The following is a 13,661-nucleotide window of genomic DNA, read 5'->3' on the forward strand; positions in this document are numbered from 1 at the left end:
GAGAGGAGAGGAGAGGAGAGGAGAGGAGAGGAGAGGAGAGGAGAGGAGAGGAGAGGAGAGGAGAGGAGGGGAGAGGAGAGGAGAGGATGAGGGAGGAGAGGAGAGGAGAGGAGGGGAGAGGGAGGAGAGGAGAGGGAGAGGAGAGGGACGGGGAGGAGGAGAGGAGAGGAGAGGAGAGGAGAGGAGAGGAGAGGAGGGGAGAGGGAGGAGAGGAGAGGAGAGGAGAGGGACGGGGAGGAGGAGAGGAGAGGAGAGGAGAGGAGAGGAGAGGAGAGGAGGGGAGAGGAGAGGAGAGGAGAGGATGAGGGAGGAGAGGAGAGGAGAGGAGGGGGAGAGGGAGGAGAGGAGAGGAGAGGAGAGGGACGGGGAGGAGGGGAGGAGAGAAGAGGAGAGGAGGGGAGAGGAGAGGAGAGGATGAGGGAGGAGAGGAGAGGAGAGGAGAGGAGAGGAGAGGAGAGGAGAGGAGAGGAGAGGAGAGGAGAGGAGAGGAGAGGAGAGTCGATGATAGTAACTGGAACTACTGAATTAGTAACAATAAGCTTCATCAAAGAGGAAGGTTTTAAGTCTGATCCTAAAAGTAGCGATGGAGTCAGCCTCCCGTACCTGGACAGAGAGCTGGTTCCATAGCAGGGGGGCCTGGACAGGGAGCTGGTTCCATAGCAGGGGGGCCTGGACAGGGAGCTGGTTCCACAGCAGGGGGGCCTGGACAGGGAGCTGGTTCCATAGCAGGGGGGCCTGGTAGCTAAATGCTCGGCCCCCATTCTACTCCTAGAGACTCTGGGGACCACAAGTAGACCAGCATTCTGAGAGCGGAGCGGTCTATTGGGCTGGTAAGGTGTCACTAGCTCCTCCAGGTAGGATGGAGCTAGGCCTCTGAGGACCTGACCCAAGTCTCTACAGTCTAGTTGGGAAAAACAGTGTGTGGCAGAAGCCAGCAAATTTGGGAGCAGGTGCTGGCTAAAAGGAGGGTTCCAACCATGCACCCTTTTCATTTCTGAGATACTTTGTTTAGTTTAGATTTGACACTGAAATTTTGTTTTATTATCTACTTTAAGTGTAGTTTTTTCTGGATGGAGTGTTAATAGGGGGCCCTTTCTCTGTGCCCTGACCAGAGAAGCCCATGAGGAGACCCTTTTGGCCATGGCCAGTGGGAGTCCCTAGTGTGGACAGCCCCCTGACAACGCTTCCTTCACATGGACCACATGGTCCCTCGGGGACCCTCGAGGGGCCCAACCCTCACCTTATCAAGGTGAGGGTTGGGCTTTAATATGAATTTATTTTATTTAGTTATTTATTTTACTATTAAAAAGGTCACTCACATCTTACTCAATGAACATATATGTATGTGAAGACTGAGGGATTCTACATAATGTATGATGTGTTGGCTCGAGGTCCGACCCACACAGTACCATTGTTTACTTTGGCTGCGCTAGCTCATTTTAGCCACACAATAACTACGGTCACTTAAAGTTATTACGAAAAATTCTCAGAATTATCCAATTGGTGCTGCTTCTCTACATTCACACAAGAAACGCACCACTATGCAATGATGATAATAAAAAGAAAACCCATGAAAACGAATCTTCGAGAGGCTCCATAAAGCCCCACTATAAGAATAACGTTGGCATCATTGTGGTGTCAACGGCCTGATCGTGGCCGAGCAGCTGCAACCAGTGACTGAAAGAGGAGGCAGGAAATGATAATGTAATGTAACTGAACAAAAATAGCAACACAATAACTGTTAGTCTTTGGAGGAGCTCTGATGATGAGTTCTAATTTCGGTTAGTTTTCAGTCAGACCATCAAGATGATTAAGACTTGAAAGTGGATCTTCCTTGGTTACCTTTTGAGCTATAATGACCTAATGTGTGGATCTGTTTCTAACTTTACTCAAGTCTAAAGAGTGGATTGCTGATACCGATTGATCGGAGATGATTAAATGTTAATACTTGCACAGAATTAACGAGCAGTTAAACTAATTCAATGTTTCCATAATGGATTCCAGAGGTATTGAAGAGAAATCCAATTCTGGACTACAACAAATGTACTAATGGACGATTCTCCTCTCACTTCTTAGTCAACAGACAGTTCACACGTCGTTTATCCTAAATACTAGTTTTGTGACCAACGGTCCCCTTTTTCTGCACATCTCATCGTTTGCAGCAACATTTTCACCAGAAGTCAAAATGGCCTTTTCTATTGAAACTTTTCACAAGTTTCAGTAGAAGTGAAAGTAGTGAAAGGTCTAATTTCGTTTTATATCATATGTATATCATCATTTTTCTAGCAGGATAAATGAAATGCCAGTTAGCTGAAACAAATGACCAACTTTCTATTTGTATTATTTATCATTTGTATTAACACGAGCCTCGATCACGTCACACATGAGCGTGCAGCCAGGCTCGGTCCCGATGCTCTGATGCCCCACAATTCGGATGAACACAGTTAACTGAAGAAGGGAATATAGTGGTTTAAATGAGGGTAGTTAAAAGGCCCTAACTAGTAGGTTTGCGTTGCAGCAAACCATTCATTGGCTGAGGTGTAGACGTCTCTTTCTCCTATGGAAAGAGCTCTTTTTGGGCTCGTTGGAAGCGCGTGACCGACGTTATCTAGCGACTTTCTTATCTACCGTTATCTACCGACCAGCCGCCCTGGTTGCTTCCAAATCGTCGGTGTTTTCTGTTTTCGGTGTTTTCCGAGGCAGCGTTAGAAAAACTACAACTCCCAGGGCGCCTCTGGCGCGAGGGCGGATGGGCGTTTCCGGTGTCGCTGACATTTTACTTCCTTTTCAGACGGGCAAGAACAAAACAAGAAAGAAGCCAACATTTAGCGTCGTCTCCGTCGACTCTGGCGATCCAGTTGCTGTTGAATCCAGATGTCCGAGGCGAGGCATGTCGCGATGGTGGCCCAGAACTGACCAATTGTTGAAAAGGCACCGAGCGAACACAGCGTGCGGTTTCCCCACGGAAAGTTTGGTAGCAGGCCGTGGACAACATGTCGTCCGGCTCGCAGTCCTCCTCCCGACGACAGTGGTGCTACCTCTGCGACCTGCCCAAGATGCCCTGGGCCATGCTCTGGGACTTCAGCGAGGCGGTGTGTCGCGGCTGCGTCAACTATGACGGGGCGGATCGGATCGAGCTGCTCATCGACACCGCCAGGCAGCTCAAATTCACGCACGGGGTTCTGGATGCCCGGTCCGCTGCTCCCCAGCAGGTCAAGGCCAGCTCTGCTGGACCCGCGGAACCGGCACGTCAGCACGAAGAGCGTGCAGAGAAGAAGTACGAGTACCGGGCGGCCCCTCGGCTCCCCAACGGCCTGCACAGAGCCGAGGACGTGGTGCTGCTGGAGGGCAGCAGACACAGTCCCAGCACCCGCAGGACTGCGGTGGGGGCCGCTCCCAGTCTCCACGGCAGCCTGTCCCATGCTCTGATTGGTCCAGGCTTGTTGGCGGCTCCTCATGACATCTTGGCCCCAGTAACCATTTCCAGGTCCCTAGCAGCGCCGCTTGGCGTCTCAGTTGGGCCCGTGCTGGGGGATGGTGGGCGAAGGCAGGCGGTGTCGTTGGGCGTGGGTGCCAGCACCTCCGCCGTGGTGGGGATGGACCCGGCCGTTTGGAGGAATAATGAGATTATGGCTGAACTGAACGAGGCGGTGTGTAACCGGGTGGAGGGTTGGCCCAACCATCCCAAGGCCGTGCAGGACGTGCTCGCCATTCTGAGCAGCTGTGTCCCCTTCAGCGTGCGCTTCAGGAAAGATCACGCGCTGGTGGGCCGCGTCCTGGCCGTGGACGTCTGCACCTCGCTGGAGTTGGAGCTAAAGGTGTTTGTGGAATATCCCGCCGGCTCCGGAATCATCTTCTCGTGCATCCCAGATCTGGTGAGGCAGATGTTCCGAGACCTGGCGAAAGACGCAGGCAAAACTGTGAACTCTGGGCTCCGCTATGTGGAGTATGAGAAGCAGCCGGGCGCGGGGGACTGGCACGCGCTGTCCGAGCTCCTAAACGATGGCGTGCGCCTCTTCAAGGAGGCCCCGGCCCCAGACGTCCTGCCACAGCCGGACGCAGGGATGCTGATGGCTTCTGCCGGACCAACCGTGCCTGGGAAGAGCGCCACGCGGCGTCGCAAGGCGTCCCCGGGCAGCTCTGAGAATGGCGAGAGCCTGTCCAATCACCATGCAAGAGAACCCTGGTCCCGCGGGGGTCACTCAGGCCTGGAGCCCCTGTCCTGCATGGTCAGCCCGCAGGACGGCCCCACGTCTTCACACAATCAGCCCTCGCCCATTTCTGTCCTGATGGGCGTTGCGGACACGGCGAGTGTCGGCCAGATGTCCAGAGAGCTTCCCAGCGTGTCCACAGCCTATTCCTCTGGCAGACAGCCCATGAGCAGCGGCAGCAGCAGCCAGTTCAACGCCGCCGCTCCAGCTCCGGGCCAGCTGGGTCCGGCCAACTCCAGCACCGGGGACGCAGCAAGCACGGCACAGGCCACGTTGCTGTGCTGCACGCTCTGCCAAGAGCATTTGGAGGACACCCACTTTGTCCAGTGTCCATCCGTCCCCCTCCACAAGTTCTGCTTCCCATGTACTCGAGGATTCATCCGTAGCCAGGATCAAGGTGGGGAGGTCTACTGCCCCAGTGGGGAGCGCTGTCCTCTGACCGGGTCCACCGTGCCTTGGGCCTTCATGCAGGGAGAGATCTCCACCATCCTGGCGGGGGACGACGTGACGGTAAAGAAGGAGAACGAGCCTTGAGGACCCCGTGCTGGCGGGGTGAACGGTAAGACGGCTTTTCCCCTGGGAGACGCACCGACGCTGTGTTTAGAGTAACAGAAGTGTGTGAAAAAGGGGGTAAACTCCTCACAGCAGCTCTAAACTCCTACATGAACATTAGCATGATGCCAGACACATCAAATGTCGTCTATTATTTTCCAGAAAAGTGAAGTAATCAGATATTTGCTTGATCAAAGTACGAGCAATGAGGGAGCCGATGTTTCGTTCGGAGCGCGGAGGCTCGGTTCAAACGCTCCCAAATGCTTCAAAATGGCCTCCAAACCCAGGACGATGTGGAGGACGGCGTGGCAACGTGTCCAACAATGCCACATTGATGATGGCTGAGCCAGTGAGGGGCTCCTGAGTCCTCTACGGGGGTCACCTCTGAGCGCTGGAACACCCAGGAGAACCCTGTGTGAAGATCAGCTCAGAGGTCCCTCATTGGTGGCCCCGACTGTCCTGAGGAGGGTCTAGAGACCTCAGTGGAGCCAATATCCACCAGGTGTAGGTCCAGAACAGAACAGCAGGGGGCAGTCTGAAGCCCTTCACCCAGGTGGACCACTGACCAGCTGGTGCTTCCTTGCTGGTTTTCTGGGACTAAAACCAATTTAGGGGAACGTCTGAATATACCTTTGAACCTGTTTCCAGACAGCCTGTGGGGTTTATGGGAGGGATTATGCTCGTGTTCTGGAGCCCTCGGTCTTGGGTCTTCCCAAGCTAGCAGATGGACCTGCTGCTATGTTCAGCCCAGCGGGCCGCTTGGGTCTGTGATCGATGAAGAGTCTGTTGTCCCTCACACTGTTGCTTCTCACTTTCTGCAGGATTCCAGAAGACTCAGAGGTCTCTGCTCCAGGCCAGTACCCCCCCCCCCCCCCCCACACACACACCTGGACGGTATCGGACTACAGCAATCCGGCATTATCTTTAGATGCAAGTCTAATCTCAGATGATTAAGGTGGCCCCCACTGACCTGACCTTCACCTGGACTGGTCGGACCTCCTCTGGCCCGGCCCTGTCTGGTCCAGTCTGGCCTGGTCCAGTCCAGTCTGGCCCGGCCCTGTCTGATCTGATCTGGCCTGGACCTGTCCGGTCCGGCCTGGCCCGGCCCTGTCCGATCTGATCTGGCCTGGAACTGTCTGGTCCAGTCTGACCTCCTCTGGCCTGGACCTGTCTGGTCCAGTCCGGCCTGGCCCGGCCCTGTCTGGTCCAGTCCGGCCTGGTCCAGTCCAGTCTGGCCCGGCCCTGTCTGATCTGATCTGGCCTGGAACTGTCTGGTCCAGTCTGACCTCCTCTGGCCTGGACCTGTCTGGTCCAGTCCGGCCTGGCCCGGCCCTGTCTGGTCCAGTCCGGCCTGGCCCTGTCTGATCCGGCCCGGCCCTGTCTGATCCGGCCTGGCCCGGCCCTGTCTGGTCCAGTCCGGCCTGGCCCTGTCTGATCTGGCCTGGCCCGGCCCTGTCTGGTCCAGTCCGGCCCTGTCTGGTCCAGTCCGGCCTGGTCCAGTCCAGTCTGGCCCGGCCCTGTCTGATCTGATCTGGCCTGGAACTGTCTGGTCCAGTCTGACCTCCTCTGGCCTGGACCTGTCTGGTCCAGTCCGGCCTGGCCCGGCCCTGTCTGGTCCAGTCCGGCCTGGCCCTGTCTGATCCGGCCTGGCCCTGTCTGATCCGGCCTGGCCCGGCCCTGTCTGATCCAGCCTGGCCCGGCCCTGTCTGGTCCAGTCTGGCCTGGCCTGGCCTGGCCTGCTGCAGCACTCAGGGGTGGTGTTCTCATCTCGGCCCAGCTCCCTCCAGCCAAGGGTTGAACACGTTCTAATTGTACCAACGACAATCTCTCTCTCTCTCTCTCTCTCTCTCTCTCGTATCGTTGCATGATTACTTCTGATGCCGGAGCGCCCGTGGCTCCATCAGCCTCATCTTGTTATTACTGGATGTGAACCTGTGACTTTAGCATGTAATTAGCTGTGTGATTTCTATTTTTGATACGAGCGTGTTATCAGACCAAAGAAGCGTCCATGCCGACACTGTGTGTTCACTCGCCCCCGAGCGGGTTAGGGTTCCATGTATCACGTGTGTAAAGCTCCTGCTTCCTTTGTGTGTCTGAACGTGTTCATGTGGAACGCTGACCTCAGAGTTCAGCTGCAAAATAAACTCAAGTCACTCGCTTTGGTTTCATTTTAATGGTGGGTTTAGAAGGGACAGCCGGCCCCCCCCAGGGCCTCCTTGGCCCCCTTCAGGGTCTCTCTCTTGACACACTTCCAGTAGCCAGAAATCCCACTCTGATGCGTCACCTGAAGGGAGCAGAGAAAAGATCTTAAAGCTCAGAAGGGAAGAAGGCGGCTAATAAGGCCAATTGATTCCTCCACACCAGCTGTTCCTGACTCTGGAGACTCCAGACACCTCTGCCCCCCCACCCATCCCCAGCCCCACCCCTCAGGGTCACCTTGAGTCCTCGCAGCACCCGGTCTTTCATCACCCCGATGAACTCCTTGTGGCTGAGGCAGTTGTCCCCGTCCATGTCGAACAGCTTAAATATGGTGTCCAGAACGTTATCGGAGAGATCGTGGCCGGTGGCGATCTTCACGGCTCGTTTGAACTGGGCTGTGGATCACAGGGTCAGGGTTAGGGTCGGGGTCAGGGTCAGGGTCGGTCAGACCTCACGTGTGGGGAGCAGAGACGTTACCCATGCCAATAGGACGGTGGGCAGCAGCCACCAGCTTCACCGAAAAGGCAAAATCCTCCAGGTTGTTGGTGAAGAGGCAGAAGGCTTTGAACTCATCGAAGGTGATGCTCTGCAAGACAAAGGCCGTCACATGGCTTGGTGGGTTTGTGGACACCGACTCAAACATCTAACGCCTTGGAAGCACCTGCCCAGCGGGGATCTTCCTCCTCATGTTCTCCCAGTACAGCTCGTTGTCCTCCTCGTTGGTGTAGTGCAGCAGCCACTCTGCAAAGTCCTCCCTCCTCATGGTGTCCATGCCTTTGGAGAACTGAAGGAACTCCATCTCCTGCACTTCTGCCTGCAGGTCCTCCATGAACCTGAAGGACATAAAACAAGCTGAAGAGCTTCAGAACAACCAAGACAGCCCACAGTAAAGAGCTGGGACCCTGCACCCCTATAGGTTTACAGGAGTCAGTCCTCCACCACACGGGGGCGCAGTGGTGCCAGAGGTGATGTGGGGCAGACTGGAGGTGAAGTGGGGCAGACTGGAGGTGAAGTGGGGCAGACTGGAGGTGAAGTGGGGCAGACTGGAGGTGATGTGGGGCAGACTGGAGGTGATGTGGGGCAGACTGGAGGTGATGTGGGGCAGGGTGAAGTGGGGCAGACTGGAGGTGAAGTGGGGCAGACTGGAGGTGAAGTGGGGCAGACTGGAGGTGAAGTGGGGCAGACTGGAGGTGAAGTGGGGCAGACTGGAGGTGATGTGGGGCAGACTGGAGGTGAAGTGGGGCAGGGTGAAGTGGGGCAGACTGGAGGTGAAGTGGGGCAGACTGGAGGTGAAGTGATCCATGTTAAATGAGAAGGGGCCACGTTTCAGGATGTCATGTGACCATTAAAATAAAGGTGCTGGGGGAACCTGTGACAGAAGGAATCTGCCGTCTCAGGAGTCTGAATGATGAGGGGCCCAATAATAAAGGCTTGTTTCTGTCCACACACACTTCCTACCTGCAGAAATCAAGATACTGTAATTTATTGTGTCCATTCTTCCCAAAGAAGTAGGCCTGCAGCGTTGTGTTGACACCCTCTCCTTCCTCCACTGGGCTCTGTGGGATTCCATAATATCTGAGTGCTATTGAGCAAGATGATCCTGATATGAGTAGAAACGTGGACGTGCACCCTCAAGGACGGCCATACTCACCGTGTCGTCGTCTTTAGGAAGTCTGACTTTACTTTTGCCGATTATTTTCTTCAGCTTTAAAAAGAAAAGACCATAAGAGATTCAAATGTTCTGCCCTGAGGTGTTCCGGAGGGCAGAGATTGAGGATCCCATGCAGTCCAAATAGTGGTGCTAACAAGAAGACGGCTCCACAACTACGTGCCATCATGCTAGCCTGGGCCTAACAGCTGGTCTCTTGCTGAAGAGGATCAGCTGGATTTTCTCCATGCAAAACAGCCACAACGTGACACAAAAGCGGTGCAGCTCCTCCTCACCTTCAGGCGGTGCCAAGGTCCATATGGAACACTATCATTGGGTAGCGTTAAAGGACGTGACAGTTCAACATTTAAAACACAACAGCCTCCGTCATTTCAGACAAAACTGTGATGGACAACATGTTGTGAAAAGCCTCCTGTGAAGACTTCAAACCTACCTTGAGGAACTCTTTCTTGTCCACGTGCTCGTTTCCGTCCACGTCCAGCATCTTGAAAGCGATGTGAAAGCCTGTGTGAGGCTCTGCAGCACAGACATGGTCATGAGGGCGGCACCCCGCCACAAATCAAGGTGTTCTCCAAGCACGAGCACGGGGGAAGCACTCACTTGTTAGGATGGTCAGCAGGAACAGGTACTCTGTGTAGGACAGCAGCCCTGCAAGATGGTCAGGAGTTAGAACCCGCAGTTCTGAGCCCCCAGCAGACCTTCTGCAGCTCAGACCCATGAGCTGATGTCCCCCTCCCCTGGGATGGCTGCACCCCCCAATCAAGCTGCCGGACCTTTTAGTTCTTTTGCTCGAATTGGGGATGATTGAAGGGTTTTCAAATATCTGTTAATCATAACTAATCCCATAGTTTATCATGTGGCTGGGACCCTTGCTGGGATCTGGGACCCCTGCTGGGATCTGGGACCCCTGCTGGGATCTGGGACCCTTGCTGGGATCTGGGACCCCTGCTGGGATCTGGGACCCCTGCTGGGATCTGGGACCCTTGGTGGGATCTGGGACCCTTATGAAGGTGAGTATGCTGGATGGTCATGACAGCGCTGCTGTGTTGTTCAGAAAAACAACACATTTGCATCATGACTCGGCATCATGGCTCGTTGTGATTACCTGAGTTAGGAGAAGCTAAACCTGCGGGTTTGCCACGTTTGAGCTAGCTGTGCACACAGCACGTGCTCGGCTGGGCTGTTAGCTGTTAGGTTGTGATGCTAACGTCTGTTAGCGCGCCAGGGAGAACCCCTTTTCCCGACCGAGCCAGTCGGAACATGTCAGACTGATTCCCAACAGCCCTCCGGTGTCCTGCGGCGGCGCAGCCGAGGAGACTGGTGACCGGGGTGAAACATTCTAACAGTTTAAGTTACAATAGTTTGTGTTGTCAGTTCCAGATGTTGCAGCCAGAATTGTGTCACTGTCAAAATAAAAAGTGCAGTATTGAAAAAGGGGAGTGGGCTGCGTTCCTGCTGCTGTGGGGGGGCCTGAGGTGTCCCTACGGCCGAACCCTAACCCCTTCGAGAAGGCGCTGCATTTCTGAGGAGTCCCACTGAGACACGAGCACATGTAGCAACACAAACATCTGGGTAACCATGAAAGCTCACCGTTGTCTCCTAAAGTTCTGAACAGGTCATTCCCAGCCTTAACTCGTGAAGTGGACGCCAACATTTGATCAACGTCCTACACAATGGTCCAACACAGAACAGGGACATGGTGAGGAAAAGTGAACAGTTGCACCAGGATGACGGTGCTTCAGCTGTGGTGAGATCAGGACATCGTCCCCCTAACAGGACCAGAGCTTGAGCTTTGTTAGAGGGTGTTCAGGTCTAGAAATGAAGGGGTGGTGGGCCAGAAACCCACACAGACCACATGACACAACAGGAGGAAAGGAGAGCTCTGGAAATACCTTCTGACTCAAAATCCTCTTCTGTAGCTTTCCTGCATCAGAAGAACAGGGACAGGGATTAAGATCAGGGCGCCCACGGGAGCCGTCCAGAAACAGTGTTGATCATCTCCGCTAACACACCTCAACTGATAGACGAGAACGCTAAAACTGAGCAATGTTAACATGTAGCAACACGCATCACTGTTCACCAACCAAACTGGTAATACACACAAGGACTCACTGAGGAGTGTGTGTCTGTGTGTGTGTGTGTGTGTGTGTGAGCCATTGATCGTAGGATCAGTGAACGACTGCTAACTGGGGTAAACGTCCATATTTAATTCCTTGTTTAAGTCACTGATGTTGCAGTGAGATGAGCCCTCACCACTGCTTTTGACTGCTCATCTGCTAACCCTAACCCTGCTAACCCTAACCCTGCCAACCCTAACCCTGATAACCCTAACCCTGCCAACCCTAACCCTGCCAACCCTAACCCTGCCAACCCTACCCTAACTCTAACTCTAACCTAACCCTACTCTAACCCTAACCCTACTCTAACCCTAACCCTGCCAACCCTAACCCTGCTAACCCTAACCCTGCTAACCCTAACCCTGCCAACCCTAACCCTGCCAACCCTAACCCTGCTAACCCTAACCCTGCTAACCCTAACCCTGCCAACCCTAACCCTGCTAACCCTAACCCTGCCAACCCTAACCCTGCTAACCCTAACCCTGCTAACCCTAACCCTGCCAGCCCTACTCTAACTCTAACCCTACTCTAACCCTGACCCTACTCTAACCCTGACCCTACTCTAACCCTAACCCTGCTAACCCTACCCTAACCCTAACCCTGCTAAACCTAACCCTACTCTAACCCTACCCTAACAGCGTCCCAACTAGTCCCACACTGCAGGGAAACGAAAACCCCATGTGACCACGCAGGGACATCTTACGGTCAACGTTCTCCAGCATGACTGAGAACAGGAAGTCCCGGGGGGTCATGTAGGGCTCCTGTTGGTACACCACTGAGGCAAACTGGTTGAAGCGGACCCTCCTGGCTGAGAGCGTTGGAATGGAGCCCACCTGGAAGAGGAGAAACAGGACTGAAGCTCAGAATTACACCGTACTGGCCAGAACCTCTGCAGAAAAGGGTTCCGGCGGAGGACAGCAGTGGGACCAGCTCATTACTGGAAGGACGATAATGAGCTATGCATGTCGGGACATCCCTGCAGAACTGACCCAGTAAAATCCTGCACCCCCCGGATCTCTTATTATACAGTCCAGAAAGGCTCCATATTGATATTGTACCCGTGTACCTGTCAGCCATCCAGTCACGTGATCGCGACATTTCCGTGCGCAAAGAACCAAACTTCAAGTTAAAACACATCCGAGCTCAGCGACGTTCACGCGCGCCTCCATCACGAAAAAAGCTACAGTGGTTCCAACCCAAGGTCGGGGGTGAAGGACTCGCTCGGGGAAAATATAAAGGAAAAAGAACGTTTTGGAGGCCTAAATAATTATTTCAAAAATCCAGAAGGACACTGAAGTACAATAAACTGTTTAATTAAAATAGGACTCATCAGAATCCTGAGATTTTTCACTGAAGCGTCGTCATGATTATAGTCATCATGCTGGTGCGTTCAGGAAAAATCTGAAAAAAACGTCACATCAGGGCTTGTTATTATTATTAAAGGAAGGCGGCCACGCCCCTTGTGATAAGACTATAGAGCGTCTTTAAAGTGTCTCTTTAATCCTATTTGAAAGCACATTTTAAGGACACAGACAGATCGTCTAGATGAGCAGGTTTGGTGGGCTGTATGTACATATAGAGGAGTTAAACTATCTCCGATATGGCTGATTTCTCTTGATGTTGACTCACTTTTTGGCCGTCAGCATACACTGTGGTAGGCAGCGTTCTGTTGTCTGCGTGGTATCGGTAATAACCGAGGGCTCCGGCAGCGACCACAGAGGCAAACACCCCGGTGCCGACTCCCCCATACCGCGGGGAACTCCTCGGAGGACGCGGGCTCCACGACGCTTTCCTCGCGAAGACAAACACTCTGCGCCAGCTGAACATTTTTACCAAGCTAACACACTTCCGTAGCCGCTTCCAGGCCGCGATATTGTGACGCCACACCTCCGCAACCGTAACTCTTCTAAACAGGCACCTGAGCGCAATCGGAAGGTTCTTTCATCCGATGCAACAGCGCGACAGTTTATGACTCTATTGCACTTTCGATACCCAGTTACGTACATGTACCACCATCAATTTAACACTGACATTCTATTGCGGTCACTCCATCTGCGCTGTGGATATGTACAGTCGCGCTAGCTACACTTAAAAGCTAGTGCCTGTCTACATCACATTGTACGGTAAATAAGCTCCGTGGTGCATTCAAGCAGCTCGTGATCTCAGTAACATCACCAAAAAAGTCGAAACTGTAAACGCGGCCAGCGGTTGGTTCCACAAACAGGTTTTGGCAAATTTAATTAGATTCAGTAACTGAAATGTACATTTTAAAACCATAAATAAACTTGTGCAGAGTTTGTGCAGTTATGTTTACATGTTACATACGTCTATGTACATACGTCTACACACAAACACACACACGACTCTCTTCCTTTGTCAACCTATCACTATCATCATCCATATTACGGTAGTTCCCCCAGTTTCTCGTTCACCAACACACTCACATTGTTCCCCAACAGCACTACTAAATGACCACATGTAATGAGGGGCAACATGGGCGGAGGTGTAGTGTTCTGGTCAGAGCAGGAAGCTACCGATTTCCAGCTGTTGGGGGGTTGATTCATTCACCTGCGTGTGCTCTAAGATGCAAACAGTAAATTAGAGAATAATTACAGGAAATCAACCTTATATACTCAATACTGAAATGATCTGAACAGAACCAACACAAAATGTGTACAAACAAGATAATAATTAGTAATATTTTCAGAATATTAATGAAGAAAAGGATCAATTTAGAACTATTGACCAGATTAAAGACTAACCTAACTATAAGGTGTCAAACTCACCTTTATGCCGGCATTAATGCAGGAACCAGGGCCATTCACCCTCTGTAGCCAAAGGAACACATTCAATCTTCAGGGGCGTTGCATGCACAGGTGCTGTGCAATAATCCATCAGCACACATGCATGCAC

At 53.0% G+C, this 13,661-nt stretch overlaps 2 protein-coding genes across 4 annotated transcripts; one reads left to right on the forward strand and one right to left on the reverse strand.

Moving 5' to 3' along the window:
* The first annotated feature begins 2,779 nt into the window (after positions 1-2,779).
* Positions 2,780-5,637, forward strand: LOC101069564 (interferon regulatory factor 2-binding protein 1). The gene is made up of 2 exons (XM_003976590.3): positions 2,780-4,770; positions 5,585-5,637. The coding sequence occupies exon 1, from the start codon at positions 2,994-2,996 to the stop codon at positions 4,743-4,745; it is 1,752 nt and encodes a 583-aa protein (XP_003976639.1). The 5' UTR covers positions 2,780-2,993; the 3' UTR covers positions 4,746-4,770; positions 5,585-5,637.
* A 1,280-nt stretch (positions 5,638-6,917) lies between these two features.
* Positions 6,918-13,653, reverse strand: micu2 (mitochondrial calcium uptake 2). 3 transcript variants are annotated; one of them, XM_029847966.1, is made up of 13 exons: positions 13,535-13,622; positions 13,193-13,327; positions 11,452-11,581; positions 10,524-10,555; positions 10,222-10,297; positions 9,232-9,279; positions 9,065-9,147; positions 8,614-8,667; positions 8,421-8,518; positions 7,624-7,795; positions 7,440-7,548; positions 7,200-7,357; positions 6,918-7,047 (listed from the first exon to the last, which is right to left on the reverse strand). In XM_029847966.1, the coding sequence occupies exons 2-13, from the start codon at positions 13,310-13,312 to the stop codon at positions 6,946-6,948; spliced, it is 1,182 nt and encodes a 393-aa protein (XP_029703826.1). In that variant the 5' UTR covers positions 13,313-13,327; positions 13,535-13,622; the 3' UTR covers positions 6,918-6,945. The 3 variants fall into 3 exon arrangements, with proteins under 3 accessions (XP_029703826.1, XP_029703827.1, XP_003976641.2); XM_029847967.1 differs by lacking the exon at positions 13,193-13,327 and having other exon boundaries at positions 13,535-13,653; XM_003976592.3 differs by lacking the exons at positions 13,193-13,327; positions 13,535-13,622 and adding an exon at positions 12,378-12,629.
* Positions 13,654-13,661: the final 8 nt, after the last annotated feature.

Source organism: Takifugu rubripes, chromosome 15 (assembly GCF_901000725.2).
Source record: "Takifugu rubripes chromosome 15, fTakRub1.2, whole genome shotgun sequence".
In the NCBI taxonomy this organism is placed as follows: Eukaryota; Metazoa; Chordata; class Actinopteri; order Tetraodontiformes; family Tetraodontidae; genus Takifugu; species Takifugu rubripes.

Bases quoted from the DNA above. Each gene is read 5' to 3' on its own strand.
- LOC101069564 (XM_003976590.3), top strand. From the start codon at position 2,994: ATGTCGTCCGGCTCGCAGTCCTCCTCCCGACGACAGTGGTGCTACCTC.
- micu2 (XM_003976592.3), bottom strand. From the start codon at position 12,575: ATGTTCAGCTGGCGCAGAGTGTTTGTCTTCGCGAGGAAAGCGTCGTGG. The intron at 8,668-9,064 runs GTAGGTTTGAAG...TTCTTTTTAAAG, and splicing joins ACAAGAAAGAGTTCCTCAAG to CTGAAGAAAATAATCGGCAA. The intron at 8,519-8,613 runs GTGAGTATGGCC...GGAATCCCACAG, and splicing joins TTCCTAAAGACGACGACACG to AGCCCAGTGGAGGAAGGAGA.